Source organism: Equus caballus, chromosome 19 (assembly GCF_041296265.1).
Source record: "Equus caballus isolate H_3958 breed thoroughbred chromosome 19, TB-T2T, whole genome shotgun sequence".
Taxonomy (NCBI): domain Eukaryota; kingdom Metazoa; phylum Chordata; class Mammalia; order Perissodactyla; family Equidae; genus Equus; species Equus caballus.
Window position 1 is genome coordinate 34,850,316 of NC_091702.1, and position 11,634 is coordinate 34,861,949.

The following is an 11,634-nucleotide window of genomic DNA, read 5'->3' on the forward strand; positions in this document are numbered from 1 at the left end:
GGAGGCAGATGGAGGAAAATTACTTTACTTCTAACCTGTTTCCCCACACCAATGTAGGCAGGGGTCATGGTCAAAAACGCACTCTGGATCTACCACCTACTAGAAATATCCAGATTTGTGCAACCCACAGTTTTACCACTCACCAGTGGCGTGTCTCAACTCTCTGTCCCTGGGACTTACTAATCATTTACAGCGTGTTGACAGACCTTTTAACCAGGGGTCAAGGTGAACATCCCCGGTTACACAACAAACCTGTATAAAAACTTTGTCTAATCAATAGCGTGTGTGTTTTAGAAGGTCTGTATAGAAGTCTCTGCTGTGGTACATCACAGCGAGGGATGGTTTGTACATTGTAACACAATGAAGGCGTGCACTGCAGCCCTGCTTTGGACCCTTTTGCTCACGCTGCGGGCCTCCTTTGCTGTGAGTCCCCTGAACTGCGATGAAACTGAGTCCGTGGCTAAGACAGCTCTAGACCAGATCAATAAAAGACGATGGAATGGCTACCTTTTCGAGTTGGTGCGGATTGCTGATGCCCACGTGGACAAAGCGGTGAGGAATTGCTCGTGCCAGAGCTCAGTCAGGAGACCATGCACCAGGGACCAGTGTGACTCTGGCCCCTAAGCCTACTGTTTTGCACAACAGAATGGCTTTGATCAGGGTTTTCTGTTTAGTTTCTGCTGCTGCTCTAGACTGTTCTCTTTTCCTTCAAATTAATGTTTGTTATTAGTATATACTCAACTATGAATCAATCTATAAGCATGTGTGCAGAGCACAATCAAATGCTAAGTAGTGTAAGAGAAAAATTAGAATGAGCTGCGGGCCTTGCCCTCAAGGAAATAGTAATCAGCTCGCATGCACACATGGGCAAACTGTAAGATAAGATGTACTCAAGTGACCAAGTGCGTGGTATAGATGCTGGAGCAATCTAATGAAAGGAGATTGATTAAGATTGAATGGGAGGAGGCTTCATTGGGGTCCTGAAGAGTGAACAGGATTTGAAGAGGAAGGTGACCCGGGTTAAAAGCATTCCAGGAGAATTCCAGGCATACCACCTCTATGGGGGAAGGGAATCAGGAAGGAAGGTATCAGCGAGTAACTGAACATAAGCAGAGAGGTTCCAAAAGATCTGTGTGAGCTTTGGAGAAGCCATCAGCTTGAAAGAGAGACAGTAGGTTTGTCTTGAAGCAAAGCAAGCCTACTGTCTTCACTTAGATTCTATGCTTACTTGGAATGGATTTGAGGGCTTGTAGAGATTATGGACGGAGGCCTCCCTCCCCACCCTCCAAAAAATAACTTACCCTGTGCTGGACCCACTGAATCAGGGAGGCCAGACCACGGAGTACCACAGAGGACAAGCAGAGAAAATGATAGTTGTTAAAGTATTAGACATGAGGCACCACAGGTTACAGAGAACGAGAGTGCAGGAATTTAGGATTCAACCAGCAATTTAGTGATCATTAGTCCCATTCCAGGCTCTCTGCCACGTGGGTAGGACACAGGATGAATCGGCACAGTGCTACTTCCCAGTGGTAGTACAGAAAGTGGAGGGGTGTGTTGGAAGCGGGCACAGCGTCCCTGGAGAGATGGATGCAACTGACAGGGATGTGAACTAGGAAGCTAGTTCAGGAATAAGGAAATGAAGATCAGACCCAGGCAATGGGACACAGGGCAATAAGGATGAAGAAACCACATGAGACATTTCAAAGGAAGACCATTCAAGGCCTGCTGACTGAATAGTAAAAGCAAAGAAAAGGAAGAAATCAAAGTTGATGTCACATTTTTAAGCCAAAGACTAAGGCAACAAATAGTTAATGATGCTGCTGACAAAAGACAAGGGAAGTTGAGAGAGGGGAAGTTGCAATAAAAGAGGGTGATCTTAGCTTTGGTCAAGTGGAAATCAAGACAAGAAATCCAAGTGCAGGAATAGAGCTGGGGGAGACAACACAACTACATATACAGATTGGAGGCCATTATGTGACTGTCATCACTTAGAATTCTAGGCTTGCACCTTCAACACCTCCACCCAAACCAACACTGCTATTTAGTGATTGCTTTTTAAAGCTCATGGGCAGGAGCAACATCACAAACTGTTAAACAGAATATTTGGAAGTAACTCTTTGAAGCTATTTATTCAAATAAATAGATCAAATGACACAAAGGTAGGACATCTGCAATGATTTGGAGAAAACCAGGAATTCTGTTTAAGAAATAAAGAGATTGTTTTTATTGAAAATGCACTGGGCTCCCGCATGCTACTCACCTGCTGCTTTCTTGGCTTTCCTTAGGAATCCGCAGCTGTCTATTATTTAGTCCTAGATGTGGAAGAATCTGACTGTCCGGTGCTATATAAGAAACACGGGGAAGACTGTGAGCCAGCTGTTTCTAGACGGCCATCTGATATAGTAAGTAAACAGGGTACCATTCCCCTCCTCTTAGCATTCTTGACTTCTGTCGACTCTGCTTACCATGGGTAGCCACATGCCTAGGCTAACACAGTAGAAGAGTAAGAGCAGCTTCTGCCTCTTGACTCATGAAGACTATGTTGACCTTGAGTGACATTCTCTTCAGAGCCATACCTGGGAACCCAGCTCAAGATAAGTCAGTGGGGCTTGTGCTCCTATGAGATAGCATGACCAGCTGTGAGACCTTGGGCAAATCACCTAACATCACCAGACTTTGTCTCCTCATCTGTAAAATAAAAGGAGGCATTGAGAGCAGATGAACTCTAAGGCCCTTTCTGGTCCTTACAGTCTATGAGTCTGAGAACCTGTGGACTTGTAATTGTGTCCTATAAAGGCTGGTAGCAGGAATGGCCGGAGGGTTTAGTTGGAGGTACCGTAAGGAATAGGGCCTTCTTCTGCACATTGCATTTGAGTACTCAGATCCCAGGCTCTCTGCCACGGGAGGAGAAAACAAAGATGAGTAAGCACAGACAGAAGATTTCAGTTCCAGAAAATAACATGTTTACATATCTAGGAGTTTTAGCATTTTTCTCCTTGAATATGTTTGGGATATGGTCATGATCCATTTAAGTAGTTTCTTCCTGGTTCTCATGAGGGTTTTAGATGCCTATAGCATCCAGCACACAGAAACAGACTAAGAAAATACAGGTTTTGAGAGAGGATTTCGTGATAGAAACAACAAATAAATTTTAAACTGATAGTAAGAGTATGTTGTCTCACTTTACTTTTTTATTCCCTCCTATTCAACCTGAGGAAAGCAGTATGCAATGACACAAACACCTCTTTCTTACAGGTGATCGGACAATGCAAGGTATTAGCAATAACATATTTGAATGAATCTCAGGATCTTAGAGTGAAAGACTTTAACTGCACCACAAGTTCCGGTATGGTAATCTGTTAAAATGCTACTTAATTCTAGATTAATATAAAATTCAATCTCGCGGTGGTATTTATCATATAATACTATAGATGTACATATCAGAAATGGTCCCTGCCTTCATGGACTTGATTATTACTTACTCTCTTGAGAAGAGAAAGGAGAGAGTTTTCCCCTGTTATTCATGCACCTTCCTTTAAAGAAATTCAATATATAAAAATAGAAATCTATGAGAGGCAGAATAGCATCATTGTTTAGAACATGGGCTCTGGGGTCAGATTTGCTTGAGTTTGAACCCCAAGCTCATTACTTCCTAGTTGTGTGGTCTCGAGGGCAATTACTTAACCTCTTTAAGCTTTCCTCTTTGGTGAAATGAGGATAGCAATAGTATTAGCCCTTCAGGTCTTTGTTAGAATTAAATAAGGTGGTCTCTGTAATATACTTTGCAAAGCACTTGGCACTCAGCAAATATTGACGTCAACATCTAAAAGTTGTTTATTACTCTGCAGTTTGCAAAGCAATTATACATATGTTACCTCATTTAATTTCACAACAAGACCATGAGGTAAAGATTACGATACTTTCTATTTTAGAGATAAAATAACTGAGCTAAAAGAGGCTCAATAATTTGGCCTTGAGAACACAGGCAAAATGTGGGGAAGACATGACCCTATCCTACCAGGGATGATTCTAAATCCCATGTTCTTTTACTTACTTTTTCAAAAAGAATGATTACAGAGTTGCTTTAAAAATAGCAAGTCTCAACATGATTCAATATACAAAAATTCAACAGTCAAGCAACTCATTCAGGAGGTCGCCTTAAGGAAAAATTGAGCCGTATCTTCTCCTTTCTCTGAGCAAAACTTTATGTTAAGGATGTCTCTCCCTCTTTGCCAGAGACAGGAAGAGTTCACTAAAATATCAACACTTTATGAGTGATGGGAGGGCATTATTAATAGAGGTCACAACAGAGACTTGAAGATCAGAAGGATCTGGGTTTACGTTTGGCTCTGCTGTTGATTGGCTGATTCAATCTTGAATGAGTTACTTAGCTTCTCCAATTCTTGATATGCCCATCTGCAAAATGGAAGCTGCTGTTATTCTTGCCACCATGCTTATACGTATTAAGTTCCAGCATTAACGCTGCTGTTTCCAAACCAGTAACTGCAAAGCCGCCATCTTCTTTCTCCAGTCTCTTCAGCGCTGGCCAATACCAAAGACAGCCCCGTACTCTTTGATTTCTTTGAGGATACCGAGCTCTACAGACAACTAGCTGACAGAGCCCTTGAGAAGTACAAGAGAGAGAATGATGATTTTGCCTCTTTCAGAGTGGACAAAGTGGAGAGAGTAGCAAGAGCGGTGAGTCTCTACTCATATCCAGCTAGTGTCCAAGAGCCCAGGCTCCAACCAGGCAGGTGCAAACTCAGCGGCACCATCCCTCTCCACCAACCTCACTTGGCCAGCTACCTTTCAAATTGAGATCCCTGTTGCAGCTTAAACAGACAGGCAGCAAATACCAAAGAACTACCATACTGCAGTTTTTTATTTTTTGGAGTAGTAGGAAGGGTGAATGTCTGACAGAAGGGAGGGAAAACCCCAAACAGGAAAGAGGGAAAGACAGAAGAACATATTAGGGTTATGTGAATCATTCAATATCATCTGGTCCTGGGGCCAGCCCTGTGACCTAGTGGTTAAGTTCAGCATGCTCCACTTCAGTGGCCCGGGTTCTGTTCCCAGGTGTAGATTTACACCACTGGTCAGTGGCCATGCTGAGGCGGTGACCCACATAAAAAATAGAGGAAGATTGGCAAAGATGTTAGCTCAGGGCGAATCTTCCTCAGCAAGAAAAAAAAAATCATCTGGTCCCAACTTCTTTGTATTATGATGGGAAGCTGAGGCTCAGAGAAACTACCTCACCACACCCAGCAGTGTGGCAGGAGCTAGACAGTTTTCCTACCTCCCAGTCCAAGGACCCAAGCACCTCCCACCCAGAGTGGTCTTGTAGAGCAGCTAGTTGATGTGTATCATGCATTTTGAAAATGCAAAGTTAAATAGATTATGGTGCATACAAACAATGGAGTAAATGCAACACAGTTACTAAAAAGAATGTTTTGAACCGATATGCATTGGAAAGAGTTTCACAACATGTTGCTGAGGGGAAAAGCAAGTTACAGAACAATACTTAGTCTATGAGCCCACTCATGTTAAATAATCAGATATATGTGTATATGTGCAACATATATAGGAAAAGACTAGAAGGAGAAACACATCAAATGGATGATAGTGGTACCTCAGAGAGGTTGGGGTGCAGGAAGGGTGATTTTTCACTATGCTTGTTGATGTCAGTATTATTTGAACCTTTTCAATGAAATAGTATTCACTTTATCACTTACATAACAAATTTTTAAAAGGCAGACACCATAAGAAAAATGGCACATATTGGTGATTTTGAATCCTCACAGTACTTACAGTATATTGGATAGTAGGTATCTATTTTCCGAATTTTTTTCCTACTTTTTATGTTCCTGAAACTGGTTTGATCTACTTTGTTCCAGAGAGGAGGGGAAAGAACCAAGTACTATTTGGACTTCTCTGTGAGGAACTGCTCCAGTCGCCATTCTCGCAGACCGTCCAAGGTGAGCACTATGAATGTCTGTGAAACACTAGGTAACGTTTAGAGAGTGCTTACTGTGTGCCAGGAACACTTGTAAGTGCTTTACACTTATGTTAACTTATTAACCCCACCACCACTCTATGAGGTAGATACTATTTTTATCCCTGATTTACAGATGGGGAAACTGAGGCACAGAAAAGTTAAGTGAATCACGAGAAAATTATTTGATAATATACATGATATATACCTCAACTTAAAACTAAGTTTCTAAACCCATTATGATTAAAGACTTTGCTAAAACTAATAACCCATTCATACTAAGAACCTACACCCATGGGTGCTTTCATTTGCTTCATCTCATTTACTCCTCTCAGTGACCTCATGTGACAAATGGGGAGGGAACTGAGGCTCAGCAAAGTAAGGGCTCTTGCCCAGTGTTCACAACGAAGCTGAGATTAGAACGCATTTCTCCTGTGCTCAGCCCGGTGGGATTTTCCCCTAATCATTTATAAATTGATACTCATGAACCTGCAATAAGATCTTAATAATACTCAGCATTTGTATGGTCATAGTTTACGAAACACATTCACATGTATTACTGCCTTGTTGGAGCCCTATGACAACCCCACTGAGGAGAAGCAAGTGTCTGTCCCCATTTCCCTGGGACAGGAGGGCCTAGAAGTTTAACCACTTGCCTAAGGGCACATAGCTAGGAAGTGTTAGGATGCAGGATCTTAATGGTGGCCTTCTGATTTCAGGTCCAGGATTTTTCTGAGGTTTGACAACACATTCTTCAGGACTGGAAGAGAGGAAGCATTCATTAGCTCCTTTTCTGGCTGTTCAACTTTGCAATCTGAAGCAGTTCTAGAATCCTGCTTAAGTTGCCACCACAAAAGATGCCTCCCTCCACCTTTCCCATCCCCATCATACCTTTACATATCTTTGCATGGGTAATGAAAACCCAGTGCAGAAACATGGTGGCTGGAGAAGAGGCCTCTTAGTGCTAAGTGTTTCACAGCATTATCTCATTTAATTAAGCCATCCCACAACCTGTGGGTAGATAGTGTCACACCCGTTTTACAGATAAAGACTGAGTTTCAGAAATTTTAGAAATTTTAACTTGCCTAAACATGTAACCACTAAATGGTGAAACCAGGATTAACATAGGTCTGTCAGGCTCCAAAACTGTACTCAGAACCTCAATGCTAACAATCTCTTCCAGAAAGGAGTTTTTTTCTTGTCCTAGTCTAACTTTGATAGCTGGGTTTAGGGCCTTCTGGGGCATAGGTTTGCAAGCCAGTCACAGCCCCTATACTTAGGGTATGGCCAGCCGACAGTCACTTTGACAGGTCATTGCAAACCGTCTTTATCCTAGCTCCCTACTTTCCAATACTTTCCTCCAAAGAACTGGTTAAAGTTGTGCAAATCCTCTTCTATGCAGCTCTTCCTTCTGTCTTGGCACAGATAACTCAGGTCTTCAGTGAAGAAAGGTTGGCCTAAAGGCAAGCACCTGATGAGGTGGTATTCCTCACTACCCCCCATGGGGAAGCCCAATCCTGGTGACGGCTCGGGAAGGAGAATCACAGCAACTTGTAATGAAACGCTTCAGAACCTGCATTTTCCCAAAAGTGTTGACTAGGAAAGATTGTTAAATATCTGGTGGAGATATTTGATAATACTACCCTGATTTTTCTAAAGCTCTTCTTCCTTTCCCAAATGTCTGGAAGTTTATAACTCTAGCTGGGCACCTTCATACCATCTGCCACGCACACACACACACACACACATTAACAGGCCTCTCTCTTCTTTATAGGTCTTTGGATTCTGCAGAGCAGATTTGTCCTATGATGTAGGAGTCTCTGCCTTGGAAATCCCAAAAGACATTGTAGTAAACTGTAAAGTCTTCAACCTTGAGGTGGGTTGCCTAAGTAGCCTTTGTCATCTTTTGACATTTTTTTCACACACATGGTGTATTTTGTTCTTGTGGTTCTGTGTGTGTGTGAGAGAGAGAGAGAGGGAGGGAGAGAGAGAAGAGACTGGATCGGGGAGAAATACAGACGGTAGGTCCCTGGAAAAAGGAGTGAAATTTCTAGTATGACAAAAAAAGTATAAAAATTTTTCTAGAATTGAGGAGGGGTAAGATTTGGCAGAAGAGTAAAATCATGACTAACCAACCTTTAATGAATTTGAAAATGGCCCTTGTAGTCAGGACTCTAGTGCTGAGACCTAAAAATTCCTAGCTTTTATTATTAGGTACATCTGTCTCAGAAAGCTTTGTTCTATACCAAGATATTCTTCACAGTATTTTTTTATATCAGCAAACAAACTGAAAATAATCCAGACATCCATGTGCCAAACCAAAAAAAGGGGGCATATTTGTCACCATGAACATGGCTCCATAGATTTTTTAAAATATTAAAATCTAAACAAGGAGGGGAGTGAAGAGGTGAAGTGCTCAACCTTTAGGAATAAGAGATGCTTATATCACAAAGCCTCAGACTCTGTTGAGCATATAAATTATAAGGCCCTAGTTTTCCAAATGTTGGTCTACAGATGAGTGCTATTCCATAATATAATTTCACCATTTTATTTTGAAACAAGAAAAATAAGGATAGTAAGGACAGTTTTTCATAATATAACATTTATTCCATGTAAAGGACCATCCTTTACTCTGAGATTATCTTTCTGACTCCTATGTTATCAAAATATTGTTCCTTTTGTGAAATAATGATGGTGGTAGATGATAGGTGTTGTTTATATTTTTAAATGTCAACTCGGCTAGATCAAAATGTGAGAACTCTTTTTTGGTACTCCTGCTTTTAATGTTGATTTGTGGAATCCAAAAGTCTGGAAGCCATTGGTCTAAATCAAGTTAAACATCTAACTTCTTTTGTATTGCCTGATAATATTCACTTTTCTGTGTCCTTTGCTAGGAGCATAGAAACATCCATGGTGGACCACGCCATTTTGGCCATCCCTTCCACTCTGGTCGGCATGAGCATAATCATAGTTTCAGTGAGCACCATCCCCATGGACACCCTCCCCATGGACCCCCTCCCCATAGACACCCTCCTCATGGACCCCCTCCCCTTGGACCCTGTCCCCATGGACCCCCTCCCCATGGACCTCCTCCTGATGGACCCCCTCCCCGTGGACCCCCTCCTGATGGACCCCTTCCCCTTGGACCCTGTCCCCATGGACCCCCTCCCCATGGACCTCCTCCTCATGGACCCCCTCCCCGTGGACACCATCCCCATGGACCCCCACCCCATGGACCCCCTCCCCATGGACACCATCCCCATGGCCATGATTTCCATGACCATGGACCATGTGACCCACCACCCAATAGCCAAGGTCCCCAAGATCATCATCGCTTGGGCCATGGCCCACCACCTAGGCACTCAGAAGAAAGAGGTCCAGGTAAACGACACTTTCCCTTCCATTGGAAACAAATTGGATATGTTCACCGACTCCCTCCACTAAAGAAAGGTGAAGTTCTTCCTCTGCCCGAAGCCAATTTTCCCATCTTCTCAATACCGAACCACAATGATCCTCTAAAGCCAGAATTTCAGCCCTTCCCTCAATCAGCCTCTGACCAATGTCCAGGGACGTTCAAGAGTGAGCTTCTACAAGTCTCAACGTTTTTTGCGTATACTATTTCAAAATAAAATCTGATTTCTTGATGGGGAAATATGAATAATATTCTGAATTAGAACCATAAATAAAATGTGACCAGTAATAAACACAAAATTAGAACTTGTTTTAACTTTTCTTCATACTCACATTTGGGCAAAATGTGGGTGGTGGAGGAGATGGCAGGAGAAGAGAGACAAACGGAAGCGCCATAAGTCAGAAGTTAATTCTGTCACTGGCCGCTACATTACTTGAGGCAAATCTCTGATCCTCAGAATTTCTTTCTTTCTTGGACTTAACTCTTTTAATTCTAGAGCCTTTCCTCTATTAGTACTTACACTGTAGCTGGGCATAACGGGAAGGTATGTATTATCACTTAAAGGATTATTCTCATAAAAGTGCTCCATATTCTCTCCTACTTGTTATTTCTAGTTCTCTAAATTTCCTTTTGGAAAAAAATCAGTTCTAAATTCAATTATGAAGCAAACAAAGGTCGGGCTATAAATTGCAAAGAAGGTTGTAGGCATGAATCACGATCATAAATTCAGGGGCACAGGAAATATCACTTTATTTTAGGAACAAATTAATTTCTATTTCAGGTTGCCATCCTACTGGGCTAATGGGAAACTGACTCTCAGTCCTTCTTGGAGTCCCCCCACCCTACTACACCTCACACAAAATTATATCACAGTTCTAGACTCTCAAGTAGTGCCAAGGTATTTGTGTGGTGGGCACGAGAAGGAGGTCTGATTCTTCATTACTGGTACACAAGGGGCCCCTGCTGAAGGATGCTTACAACCCTGTTCACATTGCTCTTTGGGTCTAGTTTATCTGCTACTTCTGTATCAAACTGGGGATATAGGAGTCCCTGTAAGACTGCTAATGGACGTGAATATTAAGAGATATCATATGGCTTTTCTCTCCCTGAAATCATCTGCCTTCCATGCTACATGTCCAGAAAGCAGGACAGAGGTGTCCTTGGCTTCAGGACCCCCAGACTCCTCTGTTCTCCCCAGACTAGGGGCTCTCTAGTCTCAGATAACTTCTCTTTCTTCTTTTTTGATGCCAGAGGACTCTTTTTCTACATCCTAATCCTCTTTCTTTTCTCTTCTTCCCAAACCAGGGCTCGAGCGTTTAGATACAGTCTACAAAGACTTCAGGTTCTCTCTACCTGACTTACTGGAGCAGTTTCAGGGGTGTGGTGATGGCAGAAGGGAGATTCTAGTGTTGGGGTTGGGGGGGTAGGAAAAAAACTAAGGGTGAAAGAGACTTGGGTAAGTTCTTAGGCAGGGAAGAAGGAGGGGTCCGTAAAGATGAAGAAGCTGAAGCTGGGAAAGTAAGGCAATGACTGATGGTGCACAGTCCAGAAGGAGTTGGAAAGGAGTACAAGGCTGATCATGGTGTTTCAAATGAAGACTCAGAAAAAGGTCTTGGCAGTGTATACAGGCAGTGTAATAAACAAGAAAGAATATGACTTGGGAGGAGGCTGATCTGGGTTCTAATTCCAGTCCCACAACTTACTGACTATAAGATCCTAAGCAAGTTATTAAACCTCTTTGGGTCCCATCTTTCTTCTCTAAAAAATGATAATGGTGGAGGCCCATTTCCCTTTCCTCCTTGGAGTATGTCTAGACTTCATTTCCTAGAGCCACACTGATGATACTCAAAATATTTAATAACCAATATGATGCAAGCACTGACGATCAAACCAGACACAACCACCAGTCAGAACAGTCGCCAGCCATAAACAGCCAGAGTGGCAGCAGCTGAATGTCGGCCCTGCAGAGTCACATTCCTCCGCGTGAACACAGGATTGCCTGCTTTAATAGGGTGTAGAGAAAGGTGAAATCCAGGAAGACCAAACAAATAACTTAGGTTAATACCTCACAGAAGCATCTGAGTAGCGTTTTACAATGTATAAAGTACTTTCACAAACATTGCTTGAGTCATTGAAAATATTACCTGGAAAACATAGTATTGAAGACTCTCAATTCATTACAATTAAATTCATTCATAATATGCAAACACGGTTGCTGCAGATGAAT

The 11,634-nt window shown here is 42.4% G+C and overlaps 1 protein-coding gene across 1 annotated transcript; it reads left to right on the top strand.

Annotated features, from left to right (window-relative positions):
* The first annotated feature begins 225 nt into the window (after positions 1-225).
* On the top strand, positions 226-9,706 carry HRG (histidine rich glycoprotein). Its single transcript, XM_070243444.1, has 7 exons — positions 226-552; positions 2,289-2,405; positions 3,259-3,349; positions 4,535-4,701; positions 5,898-5,978; positions 7,770-7,871; positions 8,890-9,706. Exons 1-7 carry the CDS (start codon positions 361-363, stop codon positions 9,622-9,624), a joined length of 1,485 nt encoding a protein of 494 aa, XP_070099545.1. The 5' UTR covers positions 226-360; the 3' UTR covers positions 9,625-9,706.
* Positions 9,707-11,634: the final 1,928 nt, after the last annotated feature.

Excerpts from the sequence above, each read along its gene's own strand:
- HRG (XM_070243444.1), top strand. The coding sequence starts at position 361 with ATGAAGGCGTGCACTGCAGCCCTGCTTTGGACCCTTTTGCTCACGCTG. Across the intron at positions 3,350-4,534 it reads TAACTGCACCACAAGTTCCG|TCTCTTCAGCGCTGGCCAAT; the intron begins GTATGGTAATCT and ends TTCTTTCTCCAG. Across the intron at positions 4,702-5,897 it reads TGGAGAGAGTAGCAAGAGCG|AGAGGAGGGGAAAGAACCAA; the intron begins GTGAGTCTCTAC and ends ACTTTGTTCCAG.